The 17302-nt window shown below is 53.1% G+C and overlaps 1 protein-coding gene across 1 annotated transcript in view; it reads left to right on the top strand.

The window, feature by feature from the left end:
* The first annotated feature begins 5704 nt into the window (after positions 1 to 5704).
* Adcy5 (adenylate cyclase 5) overlaps positions 5705 to 17302 on the top strand; it is a 148256-nt gene continuing 136658 nt past the window's right edge. Inside the window, exon 1 of the mRNA XM_075965287.1 lies at positions 5705 to 7019. Within this exon, the coding sequence (XP_075821402.1) occupies positions 5886 to 7019 (1134 nt within the window). The 5' untranslated portion in view covers positions 5705 to 5885. The remainder of the gene's footprint in view (positions 7020 to 17302) is intronic.

Genomic DNA, 17302 nt, shown 5'->3' with positions numbered 1-17302 from the left:
GTAAGTAGGAGAGTACTATCAGTACTGATTTCTATAGGAGCGTCTGCAGATTCTAAAACACTTACATTCTAATATTCTGACTTCTAAAGTAGACATATTCTTCCAAAAGGGCAGCCTGGAGTAGTGGTAAACAAAGCCCTGAGGGGAACTGAGACATGAGAGGTAGATGGCCAGTTCAGATCTGTCTCTAGATCTCAAAGACCTTTGGTGCCCTGGAGAACAGGACCGACATTGCCAATGGCAACATGTACACTCATTCCAGAGAGGGCTCAGGCCAGTGTCCTGCCTGAGGACAGGGGCCTTTCCACCTCTCTCACACAGTCTGGACATCCTAGGGACTGCTCTTCCATCCTGTGGTCCTGACTTTTCTGAGTTATCTCCTGATCAAAAGGGTTCCTCGCTAACATAGGGAACGATCTGGGAATCTTCTAGCCAGCAGTGTTATTCTCATTGTCTTGTCACATCTGGTCCTAAACTCCATCTGCTCTGAAATAGCTTTCTGATCTGTCTGTAGTCTTGAGTTTTTCTTCACTGTCAGAGGTTGCCTCCTAACACCAGGATGCTCCTGCCTCAAATGCAGGAGTTCCTTTAGTTAATCACTTCTTGAAATGTCTGTGCTCTTCCTGTGCACACATCTGTAGAGGCCAGTTGTTGGTGTCCATGCTCTGCATCTTATTATTATTATTTTTACAGGCTGGCCTCGAACTCACAGAGATCTGCTTGCCTCTGCCTTCTGAGTGCTGGGACTAAAGGCATGAGCCACCACTGCCTGGCTAGACAGGGTCTCTTAATGAGGCTGGAATTTCCTGTTTTATCATAGCTGGCTGGTATTGCAGCATTGGCTTCTATGTGGGTGTTGGGAATCTGAGCTCAGGTCCTCATGTTCGAGCAGAAAGTATCTCCATAGCTCCACCTCCTTAGTTTTATTTACATTTTATAGGTTTATTATTTTATGTCTGAGTATTTTGCTTGCATGTCTAAAACGTACATGGTGAGCTTGGTGATTAAGGAGGCCAGAGGAAGGTGTCAGATCCCCTGGGGCTGAAGTGAGCCACCTTGTGGGTGCTAGGAATCGCACTGGGTTCTTGGCAGCTGTAACAAATGCTGTTAACTGCAGGGCTAATTCTCCATCCCCACTCCTCTCTGTCTTTAAAGCACTCCTCTGTATTGTGCTGAAGGCTCCGACCTAACTGTCCATCTCCACCTATCAGGGCAAGCCCTCTCCACACACACTCTTGAGACTGCATCCTGCGCATCACTGGACAGCTGTTTGTCAGGGACCAGGTTTAGGGTTTAGGATGAGCGATCCTAATTCTGCAGTGTGTGGAGCCAGGCCTGTTAATGTGTCCATACCGTGGGGCAGGGATACAAGCAAGGTGCCCTGGGAGCAGAGGAGGTGGGAGTTCCTACCAGCCTTGCAATAGGTACAGGGGCATTAAGTAGGGCTTCCCCCAGGAGCTGGTAACTGTGGAGGAAAACAATGTCTGCAGAGGCTTGTGGAGCAGTCCGGGGGCTGGGTAATATGGGAAGTGATGGTTGATGGATGTTGATGCATGGACAACATTCGGTGGGGCAATGATGAGATGAAAGCACAAAAGAGGAGGGTGAGTCAGAAGTCATCGAGGTAAGGAGGGGACCATCCGGACAAAGGTGGTGATGAGGATGGAGAGGCAGAGACAGATGGACAGATTGCCACTCACGGGAGTGTAGGTCCAGTCATTCCTCTGAGCGAACACAAGGGGCAGCAAGCTAATTGGGAGATGGTCTTAATTTCAGATAAAAGGAATCAGTTATGGGTGGGTCCCAAGAGCATCCGAGGGCAAGGGAAAGTTGGAACCTCAAGAGTCAAGAGTTAACGACAGATTTCTGAAATATCTTAAGGATATTATGCTCATCTTTTGATTGAGCAAATGTACTTGGAGGAATTTTTCCCAAGACTATAATTAAGGATGCAAGTAAAGACTTAGCTAGCAAAATGCTTATTGTTCCTAATGGTACAAGAGTAAAAACATTTTGTAAATGACCACGACAGTAATGTTTAACAGTAGAGTATTGGCTATCCCAACTCCGACGTGCTCATTATGAAATGGACATTAGGCCAGTGTGATGGAGTGTACCTGGAACCCCAGTGCTCAGGACGCTGAGGCAGGAGGAGAACAAGTTTAAGGCCAGCCTGAGCTACATGGTGAAAGTGTGTCTAAAATACGAGTTTTATAAATGAATGCTGATTGACATGAGAAACATTAACCATTTTATCAGTCACACATAGCTTTTGCTGTAAAACGATTACTTTATCGGAACAGAACTAAAAGAACGGTGGCGTGGTAAATGTGTGAGTCCTCGACTTAATTAACAGTGCTGGAAGAGGAGGGGGAGGAGGAGAAGGAGGAGGGATGGCCTAAGGAACTAGAGAAGCAAGAGCAGGTCCAAGGATGGAAGGCTGGCCCGTAACCTTGCTGTCCACCTGGCTTCTGTGAACACTGCTGGCAATGTCCCAAGCATCACTCAAATACCGTATTTGCTACAATGGCTGAATTCCCTAAGTGTGTTTCCTCATCTCTATGCAGGAGTAACTAACACTTTCCTCAAGGTGGCTATGTGCTGTTGAGTAACATTTACAGGAGGTCACTGATTGAGATCCCGCACCAGCCCCAACAGACCCAACCAACATGGAGGTGCTTTCGCTCAAATCCCAGTCCAGGCCACACTAAGTTATTCGTCTCCGCTTCTAGGAAATTAGGCAGAGAGAGACTATGTAGGGGTGGACTTTCCAAACAAGCCAGCATGGATGCAACAAGGAGGTCTGCTGTGATTTCACCTTCTCTCTTTGTTCTGAGCCTGCCTCTTCCGCCATTTTCTGTCTAGGAAGTAAGAGCTCTTCTGCGTAGCTCATCACATCCCTCAGTCATCACACAGAACGAGCTGTTGCTCCATTCCTGAATCACAAAGCAAAGCCAATTAAGACCACAACTAAATGTGGGGTCTGACTGGCGTTTGACACCGGCAATAGAATCTTTTCCTTCAGTACCAAGACGCTTAATAAATATTACCCATCTTCCTCCCCGGCTAGACCCAGATTCCACCTCCAAAAGCTTTCCTGTTCTCTCCCTGAGTATAAGGTCCAGGTCCAGTCTGGTAATCTTTTCCTGGTAGCGTCCCGCACAGTGCTTTGCATAGTGCAAAACACACTCGGGTTTTGTTGGCGAAGTCCGTGTTGCTTTCTTACCACTTAGCTAATAATGGATTACTCAAAGGTTGGGTGATTACTCAAGACCTAGTCTACTCAGAACTCTTGGAATTCTTTTTATTTTCCTCCTCCCGATGTGTAGTTCTAGAACGGTTTACCTTCTAGTCAGCAAAGAGATGAGCTGTAGAGAAGGCTCTCTCAGATTTCCACGCTCCTTGGGACTTTGGAGGTGGGCGGAAGGATGAAGGGGCTGAAGATTTCTGGTTCATCCTCCCCTTTTGAGACGGCCAAAACTCCAGCAGGTCAGTTTAGGGGGTCAAGGGAATTGAAGAGGCACGTTACCAGATTGTCTTCTCAGCAATATCGTCTTGTCCCCCCTTGCCTTTGACCAGGGTCCCCAGAAGGGTCATTTTTGCCTTCCTACCTGGCAAGGAGACTATACCTTGCCCGTGGGCATCCTTCCTGGGAACATCTTGGTAGGTGTGGGAGTCAGTGCAGAAAAGATGAAGTGAAGAAAAGATCTTTGTATTGAAGGTTAGAAGACACGATGGTGAAGTTCTTGGAGCCTCGGTTTCCACATTTACAAACAGGAAATAAATACACAGGCCCTGTCCCCCTCATAGCCCAGGGTTGTTACTAGAACCAGATGAGATTTAAAAGGCACGAAGAGGCAAAGAGCTCCTTGGAAACGCCAGGTATTCTCACAGCTGTCGGTGGTGTTTCTTGTTAGTAACTATGCTCCAAAGTGGTCCTGTCCGCCCCACCCTGGCTGCATCGGCCTCACCCACTGCCAGCAACTCCATCTTTTCCCTCGCTGTCTTCCTGTGCCTCAGAGATCCTCGGTCTTTGCATCTCCTCAGTTCATTTCCGGGTCTGGCTCTGGGTCCCTCCGTCCTCTCAAGGGACTCTTGACTCCAGTTCCTTGCGGCACAAGCGGCTGGGGTGCCCCCCACCCGGCGCGCCCTCCTTTGGCACCGTCGCGGGGCCACAGAATCGCCCAATAAGAGCACCGGACTCGAGTCTGACAGCTCTGGAAACCGCCAATAGAGCCGGACCAGAGAAGGGGGGGGGGGGAACAGCACCGTAGCTGAAGTTGGGTTGAATGGGGGTGGGAGAGAAAAGGGTAATAAAAAGAGGGGAGATAGGATTGGGGGCGCAGGACCCGGCCGGGGGTGGATGGCCCGGTCCGATGAGGGATCCGCTGGTTGACCCGGCTCCAGGCCCCAGGGAGGGAGGGGCGCAGTGAAAATTTTAGGTAAGGGGAGTGGGGGTCCCTAATGACCCCGGGCTGGTCTTGAGTATGCCCGCGGGGCGCCGGGGCCAGAGTCCGGGGCGAGGCAGGGCAGAGGGCGGAGGCGGCTGCACGCCGCTGTGAGCCGAGGCCCGAGCGGCGCGGGGGGGCGGGGAAGCGGCGGGAGGAGGGGATGCGGAGGGCGCTCCGGCAGCGGCGGCGGCGGCGGCGGCGAGCGGGCGAGAAGGGAGGAGCGGCGCGAGCGGCCGGAGCGGCGCAGGGCCCGAGGCGTGCATGGCGCGCCCGGAGCCGGGCTCCCGCGGGCCCCTCGGGAGCGCCCCGGGGGCGCCGCGGCTCTTTGGCCGGCTCCTGTCGGCTGGCTGCTCTTGAGCCGCAGCCCTCCATCGCTGGATGCCGTGGTCTCCGGGAGAAGCCCGCCTGCGTTGGGGCAGAACGGCGGCGGCGCTGCGCCGGATTCCGCCCTCCGCGTAGAGGTTCTGCGCCCGGCCACGGTGGGCCCGCCGCCGGCAACGAGGAACCGGAGGCTTGCGGAGCCAGCGACTCAGCCCTCGGGACCGGAGGGTGCGGGCCAGCCTGCTGGGTCTGGGGGACAGAAAGAGGCGAGAGGGGAAGGGCCGCACCGCAGGAGCCGGTCCTCGCCCCCGCCCCCTGCGCGGACGCGCCGGAGGCTCGGCTCGCCTTTCGTGGGGGCCACGCTCCCACTCGCGCCGCCGGAGGTGGGGGATGCGGGTGACGGCCCCCCCAGGCTCCAGGACCCTCCTCCCCAGGGCTCGGGAGCTCTTGCTCCGCCCGCCGCCCCCTCCCCCGTCCTCTCCACCCCCCATCCCACCTCCCCACCCCTCGTAAGAAAATAATGCTGGCAGGAGCCTGCACCTCCCAGTCGCTCCCAGTGCGCTGCGAGCAAAGGGCACCCGCTGAGTCTCCGTGCCGGGACCCCTACCGAGCCTCCCGCGCTGCCACTTCGCCTGGAGAGCCGCTGTGCTCCGCTTAAGCAGAAGCGGCAAGCGCCGCGCCCGGGAACTGCCAGCTTTGGAGAGGCACCGCCCGCAAGGACATCTCTCCGTCCCGCCTGATCCGCAACTCTCGGCCCTCGTCGAGCTCGACGCGAGCCAGGAGTCCGGACGTCCCTGCGCGCCACGCCGCAGCAGCCGGAGCTGTCCCCGCTGCCCCCGCTCGGAGCCAACTCTGTCTCGGACCTGGGACTCTAGACTCTGATTCGCAGCTACTTCTCACCTCGGGGCTGCGCTGTCTCCCCGCTAGCCTTCCCGTTGTCCTCCACCGCTCAGGACGGGGGTGCCACGATGTCCCGCTGCTGCTCAAGGCCCCGGGCCGCCCTCGACGTGTGACCCTAGTCTAGTCCCCCTGCTTGGCCGTCCGCCCTCTCCTTGGAGACCCCCGGCCCGGCCCCCGGGGGAAGAGGAAGAAGACGACGAGGCCGAGGGGGGGATGTCCGGCTCCAAAAGCGTGAGCCCCCCGGGCTACGCTGCACAGACAGCAGCGTCGCCGACGCCCCGGGGAGGCCCGGAGCATCGTGCCGCGTGGGGAGAAGCCGATTCCCGCGCCAATGGCTACCCCCACGCCCCCGGGGGTTCTGCCCGCGGCTCTACCAAGAGATCTGGGGGAGCAGTGACCCCACAGCAACAGCAACGCCTGGCCAGCCGTTGGCGTGGCGACGACGACGACGACCCTCCACTAAGCGGTGATGACCCTCTGGCCGGGGGCTTCGGCTTCAGCTTCCGTTCCAAGTCCGCCTGGCAGGAGCGCGGTGGCGACGACGGCGGTCGCGGCAGCCGGCGGCAGCGGCGGGGCGCGGCTGGAGGGGGCAGCACCCGGGCGCCCCCTGCGGGCGGCAGCGGCGGTTCGGCGGCAGCCGCGGCGGCCGCAGGTGGGACAGAGGTGCGCCCCCGCTCGGTGGAGCTGGGCCTGGAGGAACGTCGTGGGAAAGGCCGCAAGGAGGATGAGCTGGAGCCTGGCACTGGCACCGTCGAGGATGGAGATGGGTCCGGGGATGGCGGCAGTTCAGTGGGGTCAGCCTCTGGGACCGGTGCGGTGCTGTCGCTGGGCGCCTGCTGTCTGGCCTTACTGCAGATCTTCCGCTCTAAGAAGTTCCCATCGGACAAACTAGAGCGACTGTACCAGCGCTACTTCTTCCGTCTGAACCAGAGCAGCCTCACCATGCTCATGGCCGTGCTGGTGCTTGTGTGCCTGGTCATGCTGGCCTTCCACGCAGCGCGGCCCCCGCTCCAGCTACCCTACCTGGCGGTGCTGGCAGCTGCTGTCGGCGTGATCCTTATCATGGCCGTGCTCTGCAACCGTGCAGCCTTCCACCAGGACCACATGGGCCTGGCCTGCTATGCACTCATTGCGGTAGTGCTGGCCGTCCAGGTAGTGGGCCTGTTGCTGCCACAGCCACGCAGTGCCTCCGAGGGCATCTGGTGGACCGTGTTCTTCATCTATACCATCTACACGCTGCTGCCTGTGCGCATGAGGGCCGCGGTGCTCAGCGGGGTGCTTCTGTCGGCCCTCCACCTGGCCATCTCTCTGCGTACCAACGCCCAGGACAAGTTTCTGCTGAAGCAGGTAGGGACTCACCTGGCCACACTGGGTTGAGGGGTGGGCAGGCCTCAGCCTGATTTTAAAGTAAAGGGATCCAGCCCATATCAGTTAAGTGGTAAAAGTGACCAGAGAAACAAGGCTTTGATTCAAAGTCTATGTGACTTCCAGGCCTACCTTCAGGCCTAGCTTCTCTGTCCACTAAGGACTACTTTTGTATGACTTGTAATGTTGTCGGCCTGGTAGTGGGCTTGCTTCAGAGTAGGCACAACTGCCAATTCAAGTGAGAAGGAAGGTTTGAGAAAATCTCAGTCTCTGGTCCTGTATACAAAAAGCTCCTAACAAAAATGGCCAGGCCTTCTAACAGCCAACCCCTCCTGAGCACCACTGTGGCTTTATTAGCTAGTCCTGGGTACACAGTTGTGGAAGAGAGACCCTGGGCATCCCTTGCCCAGCCTTAAGGAGGAGTCTGTAACCGGGCCCCCTGAGGCTCTTGGAAGGTGGAGAGATCTTGAAGGATTGAGAAGTTTGTTTCTTTGCCTTTTGCAAAAGTGAGAAAGAGCTGCAGAGATGTGTGCTGACCGTCCCCTTTCTGGCTTTGCTGAACGCCCTTACCCCTTCTAATGGACACTCCTATCCATTAGACACTCCTATTGCTCTAGTGGGAACTTTATATTCCTAATGGGACTTGTTAGGCAAACCTAGAATTGTGGACTGAATAGGACTCTTGGTTAACTGGTGACTCGAGCTTGGGTGAGACGCCCTCCCTGGTATCCACACTGTGTTCTCAGTCCCAGTCTATGAGCCCTGCTGGGTCTGCTTGTTCGCATGTGGCTCGGTTGGAGAGTGGGGTGTTGCAGTAGGTGAGTGTCTTGACTTTAGGACGCCACTGCACACCTCGCCCCATCTCTTGACATCTACCTCATTACATAGAGCCTCTTAGTAGTATTCTCTTGTTGCTGCTGTTCTGCTTCTCCACACTTACTTTCTCCTTTTCCCCAGACTTTGAGCCTGTTGAATACTGGGATGCTTGCCTGTGCTCTCTGGATGCATGCTTATCCACAGGGAATGCCAATCATATGGAGTCTGGCTAACCCTTCAGGGCACTGGGAAGCGACCTCCCTGGGTCTCAGGTTTCTCTTGTAGAGAATGAGAGGGTTGATTGTGCCCCTTCCACTCCCAGCATCCTCAGTGTGGAGCCCCTTCCACTCCCAGCATCCTCAGTGCGGAGCCCCTTCCACTCCCAGCATCCTCAGTGCGGAGCCTCACCTCCTGCAGGAATCTTCTCTCAGGGCCACTCTGGACTCTCTCCCCATTGTTTGGTTAGCACGGGACCCAGAGGCACGTTCAAGTGCTTGTTAATCTCTGGCACTCATTGATTTTGAACCCTGTCCAGCGTAACCGCCTTGGATTCCTGTGGTATCCAACTCTATTTCTCCTTCCCTCTTTCCCCTTCCCCCAGAATACTTAGTAGTGATTTAGTAACTTTTTGCCAGCTTGGTTGGGGTCCACTGATTGGGGTCAGGTCAAGTTGGTGATGGTAGCTTTTCCGATGTGGCATCAGAAGGAGGGGGGTATGTGTAGAGATCAGCTTTGAACTTGTGAGAGATCCTCTGAGACGTGGTTGTTGTTTGGAAACGTTACTACCGTTGCTATGGAGCCATGGTCTCAGATGGGGGTTATGTCAGTGTAGGGGGAGTGCAGCTTCTCTTTGGAAGGAAGGACACTTGGTTCGAGTGTGGCCATGGAGGTTCCAGGATAGCTCAAAGTATTCACAGTACCAGACTTGGGAACTTGAAGTCTGCTAATGATCTGAAGCAGACCTGATAATAGGCTCTCTTAGGAGATGGAGATAAAATCAAGGAAAGAGGCTCCAGCCCTAGGGTGCTGCAGCTTCCTCCTAGCATGAGCAACTGGTGCAACCTTGTCTGCTAGGTGGACTCTCCCTTGGCGGTTCCTCAGGCTAACTCATCCTTCCCCCTCTCTCCCCGCTCCACCCAGCCACACTCTAGGCTTCTTTTCGCAATGTGGTCTTTACACTTTTTCCTTGGCTGCAAGGTTTTGGTTAGGTTTATACTTAACTTTTTTTGATCCACTCTAAGTCTAGCCAGGGTTGTTAGGAATGGGCCAAGGCAGGGGAACACGAACATTCTTTCTATTTGGCCTCTGAGAAAGCAGTATCTTTTTGGCGTTTGTACTTGATTTACCCTTCAGATTATGCTGATCTAGAATGTGTCTTCTTGAGGAAAAGCTGGATGGGTGTTGGGGAAACAGTAGAGGGACAGGACAGCCCCGCATTTACTTCTACCTCTGATTACTCTCCAGCAGCAGGTGTTTGAGGGTGACTCAGGTTTGATGTTAGTTTTTTTCCCCCTAATAAAGACACGTACCTGGGACAGGTAGTGACAGTGAACCTGTTCTAGCATTTGAGCTTTGACCGTCTTGATCACTCAGCAGACTGACAGTAAATTATGTGTACATTTCTTCATTTCTGCCACGCTGCCCTCTGCCCTCATAGATCCTCACGGGGTCTTGGCGCGATCTTGTCTGTGCACTATTTTCTGCCTAGCCCCTTTGATACATGGGTTCTGTCCTTGGCTCTAGGCGGAGAAGCTGTGCTTGGTTTCTTACTATGTTCAGGTGACAGCTGAGGCCCCAGGTGGAAGGCCTCTTGGTTGTGCTCAGTGTGTCTTTCTTCCAGTTCTTTGTCTCTAGCTCCTAGAGACCCGCCACCCTCCTCTTCGGCCCCTCTTCGCTCCCCACCTGCTCCTTTCCTCTCACTTTTTTTTCCTACCCTATCCTCTCCAGCACCCCTGTCGTTCTCTGCCCACCTAGCCCTTCCTTGGCCTTTCAGCTCGTTCTGCTTTCCTCTCTTTTACCTCCCATTGCTGGCCTCTCAGCCTCTCCTGTGCTCCTGACTTGCTGTCACCCCTTTGTCCCCTCGCTGGGGTACAGTAAGAGCGTCATAGGTTGTTTTTTTTCCTCCTCTTCTGCCTGTTAGCGGTCCCTCTGCTACACCCATACCATAAATAACACTCGAGCATCTGCCAAACACATTCCTCACTTGTGTTAATAGGCTGCAATGATGCCGGAGCCTGTTGCCACGGCAACCTCATTTTTGTTTGACTGTATCCCACTCTGCTACATAAAGCCTCTGTGTGCACTCACACACAAACAAGCATGCTCCCACAACTATTACCCATGCTTGGCTGTCAAAGAATATCTTGGAGACAATGTCCTTGGGACCTGTGGGGGTGAAGTGTTCATTTGAGTCTGAAAAGATAGTCCCTTCTTCCTCCGAGAGATACCTTAGGAGGCGATATGGATGGGAAAGCGCTTTGGGAAGTAGGAACACTGTTCAGATGTGAGGTGTTTTATTACGTAGCCACACGTGGCTCCTGGGGGGAAGATTCTGATCTTGCCTGTGTCTCGGGGAGCTAGCCGTGTGGATGCCCATCCTCACTGAACTCTATCTTCCTTTAGCTCCTCGCCCTTATCCTCTCCAGTCTCACTGGGGGAAGCTTAGCTTGGTGGCTTCTTGCATTTCTTCTTTTGTGCCTGCTCGAACCCACAACTGTCACCAGTTGTTCCAGCCATCCGAGTGGCACAGGCGCTGTGTGGGAGATGTTCTGTGACTGAGCGTGTGCGAATGTCAGCCTCTAGGAAGTAAGGGGTGGGTGAGGATGTAGGTCAGCAATGGAGTCCCATGACCGCCCAGGGACAAACACGTGTGTGTGTGTGTGTGTGTGTGTGTGTGTGTGTGTGTGTGTGGTGTGTCTGTCTGTCTGTCTAGTGCTGGGGTGGCCAGAAAGCCTTTCAGAGGAGATCCTTGCAGCACTGACCTTGTTTTGGGCTAGGCTCCCAGGGCCCTTGCCTTTCTTATTATTCTAATGATAACAAATTATCATTGTTGACCTGAGCTCCTCAGGGAGTTCTCTGCTTGTCCTGCCCCTCTTCTTTTAATCACTGAGAGGAGGGGTTGGGCTTGAGCGATCTCCTCCCTGGTGTGTCGTGTCCCCCCCCCCGCCCCCCCCCCGTTCCCCCTTCCCACCGCTCCTGCAGCCCGTGTGCTCCACAGCTTCCCTGCTGGGAAGCTGCCTCCTCCTCTGGAACATGGCCCAGAGGCCTTCTGATGGGTCACCGTGGCCTCCCGAAGTATGCCGCTGGGTCATGTGGAAGAGGACACACCTTTACTCTCCAGGGCCAGCACTGACTGTCACCAGCAACTTCTTCACCACCTGTATTTCTGTGCAGGGGCAATCTGGTCACACACAAAGCCAGCAGCCTGGAGTCTGGGTTGACTTTAAATCTAGAGCAGAGGAGGGTCTGTTTGTCGCCCCTCGGGGCTCAGTGCATCTGCAGGCTCTATTTCCTAAATGGTTTCAATTCTGTTTTCCTCTTCCTGGCAGCTAGGACAGGGTGCTTGGAGGGGGTCGGAGTGGCTCCTGATAAGAGTTGGAGCAGGCCTCTGGATTGGGGGCCGGGGTCCTTTGCTAGGTCTTAGGGGATCAGAAACCTGAGAGGGAAGAGCCTGTTAGTGAGAACTCAGCTGAGGGTCAGAATGTGCTGCTGTGACGTTTACAGGGATGCTCACAGTTCACAGTTCAGTCTGAGTTGACCTACAAGTAAGATCTCAGGTCTTTGTGCTGAGGAACAGCTCACGTGTGCCCCTGCAGAGGACAGACAACCTCTTCCTGACCTTACAAGATGTCCCGTGTAGACAGGCCCTAGCCGTCAGTCCCTGTGTAAAGCTGACAGCTAACAGGAGAATAGGGCTGTGACCTAGGCTTGGATCAGGCCACATCCTCTCCTGAGAGATGTGAATGGAGCTGCCACTAGGGTCCAGCCAAATGTGGCAGTAGGGGTGGGTCAGGGAGCCCCAGGAAGTGGTCTCCCTGGGCTATTCCAGCTTCCAGCTGGGTGACTTCTGGTCCACAAGGTACCACAATAGCGCCTTAGGTAACTTCTTTCATTTTGTGTCAGGCCCAACTTGTGATCGTTTACTTTTCAGGAGTGTTGGGAATGGAAAGTTTACTCAGGGAACTTCACCATTCTTTTCCCACAGATCTCTAGGGTATAGTTATATAAGTGATGATCTAGTATGTTCTTCTCTCATCCGTGCTTATCAGATTTGGGGAGGCTCGCTTACGGAGAGCAGGACAAGCATTCATTTCCTTTCCCAAATGCAAAACTTAATGGAGCAAATTGGAAAGGCAGAGTTTATATACACACACACTTTCCCCTTCTCAAGGCAATTGTAAAATGGGAGAAGCTCTTGACAGTGCTGTGAACAAAATCTGGGCATTTCTAGTTAACAGACAGCAAGTCCATCTTTGGTGTGGCTGTGGGAAAGGCAGGTAGGAATCTTGGCTTTGTTTATAGGAGATCCCGTTCACAGGAAGGTTGAGACCTGTCTGAAGCCTGGTGTTTAATGCTTAGTTAGAGGGAGGTGACCAGTTTGGTAAGAGGACTGACGACCTTGAATTCTAAGGGGACAATTGACGGAGTGAAGGCTAGCACGGAGGAGAAATGAACGAGGCCAGCTGTGGCTGCTGAGATCGCTGGCTGCTGTTTACAGGATGGACTTAGTGTTCGTTGCTCCCAAGGACAGGCTGTAGGACAAATGACTGAAAATAATGGACTGATTTTAGCTTCAGACCTTTCTGGCCACTGGGGTTGCAGTGACCAAACCATTTACTCTCTTGTCAGTGGAGTGTACCAATGCAGTCCAGAAGGCTCTCTTATGGTGGGAAGTGCTTGCCTGGGGTCGATTCTCTCATTGAGTCCCAGACTCATCAGTATCTTCTGGGAAGTTTTTGGAAAATGCAGGGTCCCAGGTGCTGCTAGAAAATGCAGCTTCCAAGGGTCTGGGGTGGAGGCCAGAAATAGTCTGTTTCTATTGATTGATTGATCGATTGGTGCTAAGGAGCAAATACAGGGCCTTGAGCATGTTAATGGGGACTCTACTCAATCAGTCTCCCAGCCTGGGCTTACTATTATTATTAAAACAGCTTGGATCTCATGTTCCAAGCTCTCCTGGTAGCGAGTCTTAATGGCCAGCTCTCACATGTGGGAGCCAAGCGGAGCTCTCTCTGGTTGTGCAGCCCTAGGTTTCTGTGGCTCAGTGGGCAGTGTAGCTTCGCTGACTCCTGGAGTCCTCTATGGTCCTTCATCTCACTCTCCCAATATATCATTTTATTTCTCATTGTTATAACAAGAGACGCTGGGAGTTAACTTTTAGTTACAAAGAAGCGGTTTATTTTTTGGAGGCTCCAGGGCACAGTGCCCATGTTGGCTCACTTTGGTCGAGGGTTGTGTTACGGCTTAATGGGTAGCAGAGGCAGGAACCTGTGTGGAACCGCATGCTCACATCTTCAACCAGGAGCAGAGAAAGCTGGACGGGGCTTTGACCATAACCCTCTTGGGCCGGGGACATAAACTGGGCAAAAGCAGCCCACATCTTAATCTTGCAGGTGGAGGCAGGGAGGTTCAGAAGTTCAAGGTCATCCTCAACTATGTGGTAAATTTGAGGCCAGCCTGGGCTACAGAGACTCTGGCTGGAAAAATAAGACAAAACAAAGCAACAACAACAACAACAACAACGCTCTTGTAAAAACTATTATAGAGTCACACAGAAGGCATGCAGGAGATAACACTCACCCCTGGTGACCTTAGGAACCCCTGCAAGGGGCTCACTTCTTAAAGCTCCTCCCATGAGTGTCACCCTGGAGAGCAACACTTTAATCACTGTGGATCCTTAGGGGCATCCACAAACCATGCACAGATCACAGTGCATGACCTCTGTTGAAAGCAGCTGCATCCTGCATTGGAGCAGAGGGTGTCCAGGTGGGGCTGGTGAGTGTGTGCTGATTCAGGGATGCAGGTCTGGAAGGTGATTGGATGGTGGTAGCAGTGAACCAGCATGAGGGATGCCAGGCTCCAAACTCTTCTTCTCCACTCATCCAACTGTTCTGGTCCCTCCTTCTTGATGGAGGCACAGCCATCTGTAGCCATGGTGATGGGATAGGAGTGGTAGAAGGATGGGGGGACTAGGTTTGCCTCGGGGTTTGCTCCTTTGTTTCTCTGGTGAATGGAAAGCAGAGGAGAGGAAGGGATTAGGGAATTAGGAGGTGGTTTGAAGGAGGGAGGTAGGGTTTAGGGAATGGCAATAAGAGATTGGCCCTGCTAGTCTGGGGAGAGGAAGGACATGAGTGGGGGCAGGGTTGCCTCTCGGAACAATGGGACATAGTCACAGAGGAGGGGGAGACAAACAAAACATAAGGAGACAGAAGGGGCTTTGTTCTCTCGGCCAGCCTCGTGTGTCAGCATGAAATGCACCCCCCTTGCTCTGGGGGTTTACACACTGCTGCTCCAGCACTGAGGCCTCCTGACATCACCGTCGCCTTCTCCCTAGGGCTCCCTAGGCATCGGGCATTGTCCCTGAGCTCAGGGCAGTCTAGCTGCACCTTCAGAGGGGTCCTCGGGGCTCCAGGCCTCCCGTCTACCAGCACTCCGTCCGTAGTAGGTGCTCGGCGATGGTCTGAATGAACAAATGAAATGAATGAATGGGTGGCGGGGTGGGTGGATGTCTGCACGCCGACTCCAGGCTTTGCTGAAGTGCTAGACCGACACCTCCACAGAAGGAAGCCAGCCGCTCCGCTTGGAAGCCTATTTTGGTGGGTTGTAATCCTAAACTCCGAGTAGGGCTTCCAAAACCCTCCTGCAGCAATTTTAAAACGCATGCCTTAGAAACGGGGCTGCCGCCTGGCACTGCTGATACTACACAGCTTCGCAGATTGGGAAATCATCACACAGTCATCCTCTCGGCTTTCGTCATTCACTCCGGTAACCGGCTGTTGCTGGTGCCTCCATGACCCTGGCGCTGGGTTAGGCTCAAAGGCCATGATTTGCTTTACTTGGTTCCTGGCTCTCCCGGGACAAGCTTTAGACCACAGCCCCACATTAAGCGTATTCCCGAGAGCGACGTTAACCAACATTTCATAAATACACTTACAGCCCGTGTCAAATAAGTTTGGGAAAGCACAGTCAACCTTCTGCGCCTATAGTTCTGTGTCTGTTGATCCAACCGCGGCAGATTGGAAATAGTTGAGTCTGCACCAAACATGCAGGTTTCATTTTCTTGTCACTGTTCCCTAATAATAACTTCATACGGCATTTCCATTGCATTAGGGTGACACAAGGAACCCAGAGATGGCTTAATGCATGGGCGGATGTGTGGGTTATATGTAAATCTCACACGATCTTATATAAGGGCTTGAACACCTGCAGATCTCGGTGTTTGCAGTGGGTCCTGGAACCAGTCCCCCAGAGACCTTGAGGGACAGCTGTACTGGGTTGAACAGAATTCCCAGGTTTGAAAGCTTTTAATATATTAATATCTATGAAAAGTTGCCGAGAAGGGGATACCGCATGAAGCTTTTATTAGATGTAGTTGACTCCAGTCAAGTTTTTTCGGGGACACTAGTGTTGGGTGGAACATACTTCAGCACTCTCAGGACCTGCTCTTCCCTCCAGTCCCCTGCCTCTGGGATAGACCTACCACGAACAGCATGTTGAGGCATGTCTCGAGGCTCGGACTTGGCAGCTTGCCTCCCTTAGAAGGAGATTGCCCAGGCTGCACTGACTGGCTGGCTGCCTACTTTCAAGTCTCATTTTCCATCTGGGTCAGAAATCCTATATAAAATAAAATGACGGGGCTGGACCAGGCTAGAGAGATGTCCCCTTTATCTAGCGTTGGCTTCTTGTAGGGGTTGTCTGCTGGCGTTAGGCTGAGAGCCGTTGGGCTTCTGCGTGATAATGCTTGGGAAGGCCTGGGCTCTATTAAATGTGTTTCTGGAACTCTTGCTTCAGGCACTGAGTGTGTAGCTGCCCAGGGAGAAGGAGTCATGGCCATTCCGGATCATCCTTCCCCTAATTGTGTCTTTGTCCTCTCCTCTCCCCACTCTCCAAAATAAGGGATCTCATGAAGGGTTGATCCTAAGCAACGCATAGGTCCTGAGTCTACTCCACCCTGGGAGCTGGCTAAAGCACCGTGTGCGGGGAGTATTTATTTTATTTATTTTCTCTCTTTGTCTTCACCTTGAATGCGATAGATAACCCAGGCTAGCCTCAAACTTGAGCTGATCATTCTAAATCTCAGCCTTCTAAATTCTGGGATTATAAATCTGCATATCATGTCCAGCTGTAGAACTTCATTAATCTCTCCTTATCTCAAGACTTTTTGAAAAATTATTATTATTATTTTACACACACACATACACACATACACAGAGGGTTTCTCTGTGTAGCTCTGCAATAGTAACTCTTACTATTGTGCATGCAGGTGTAAGTGGGGATGCCAAGTGCATAGCCAGAACACACGTGCAGAGGTCAGAGGACAGCTTTGGGAGCAGGTTCTCTCCTTCCACCGTGGGTTCGGGGATCCAGCTCAGGCCTTCAAGCTTCCACAACAAGCACTTGTAACTGCTGAACCATCTTGTAGACCCTACCTCATTTCATCTTAATATTAACCCAGAGAGGAAGAGCTCCCCACCCCCCATCAGCCACTGCAGAAACTGGTGTATGACCGAACAACCTGCTAACTTCCTGCAAGGTCACGAAGCAGTGTAGCAGATGGCCTGTCCCCTGACTGATGGCCCTTGGACATGTATGTGCCTTTGGTTTCTGCCTGCTGGACTTTTAGCTGCTATCCTCTGAAGACCTTGGACTTTGGGGTCTACTGGGAGGGCAGGCCTGCAGTACCCTGACCATTGGAGGATCTTCCTTCCTTGCCCTGGAGATGGGGTGGTCTTGTTTGGGGCTTGGGTTCTTCCAGTTTCCCAGAGTTCTCTGGGAGGGTTAAGCGCTAAAGCTGTTCAGGTGATAAACCCCTTCTTCCTGCTCTTCTTCCTTGTTGCTTTCTTCCTTCCCAGTTGTAATCTGCCACCCCCTTTTATTGCTTTCTGGGGTCACCTCCCAGGCAAACTACCTATATTCAAATCCTCACCTTGGGATCCTTTTGTTAGGAGGAATCCAAGCAGTGGGCAAGCCTGACTTTACCCCAGTTTGGAAACACTAGGAAGCAGGAGGCTGTGTGCTGGGGGCAGAAATGCATCAGGTGCAGAACTGGGTGGCAGACGGTGCAGCCGTGGGCTTGCCTTTGGCTCCCCACTCCCGTTCGGTGGCGTGTTTGTTACTGGTAGATTGCTGGCAAGACTAGGGGAATGAGGTGAAATTTAAAATAATGTTTTTTAGGGAGACATGTATTTGTTTAGTTGCTACTTAAACATTTTTAGCTTTATATACCCTAT

Source organism: Microtus pennsylvanicus, chromosome 1, assembly GCF_037038515.1.
Source record: "Microtus pennsylvanicus isolate mMicPen1 chromosome 1, mMicPen1.hap1, whole genome shotgun sequence".
NCBI classification, from domain to species: Eukaryota; Metazoa; Chordata; class Mammalia; order Rodentia; family Cricetidae; genus Microtus; species Microtus pennsylvanicus.
The sequence above is the reverse complement of the archived record's forward strand: the minus strand, read 5'-3'. Positions and strand labels throughout refer to the sequence as shown.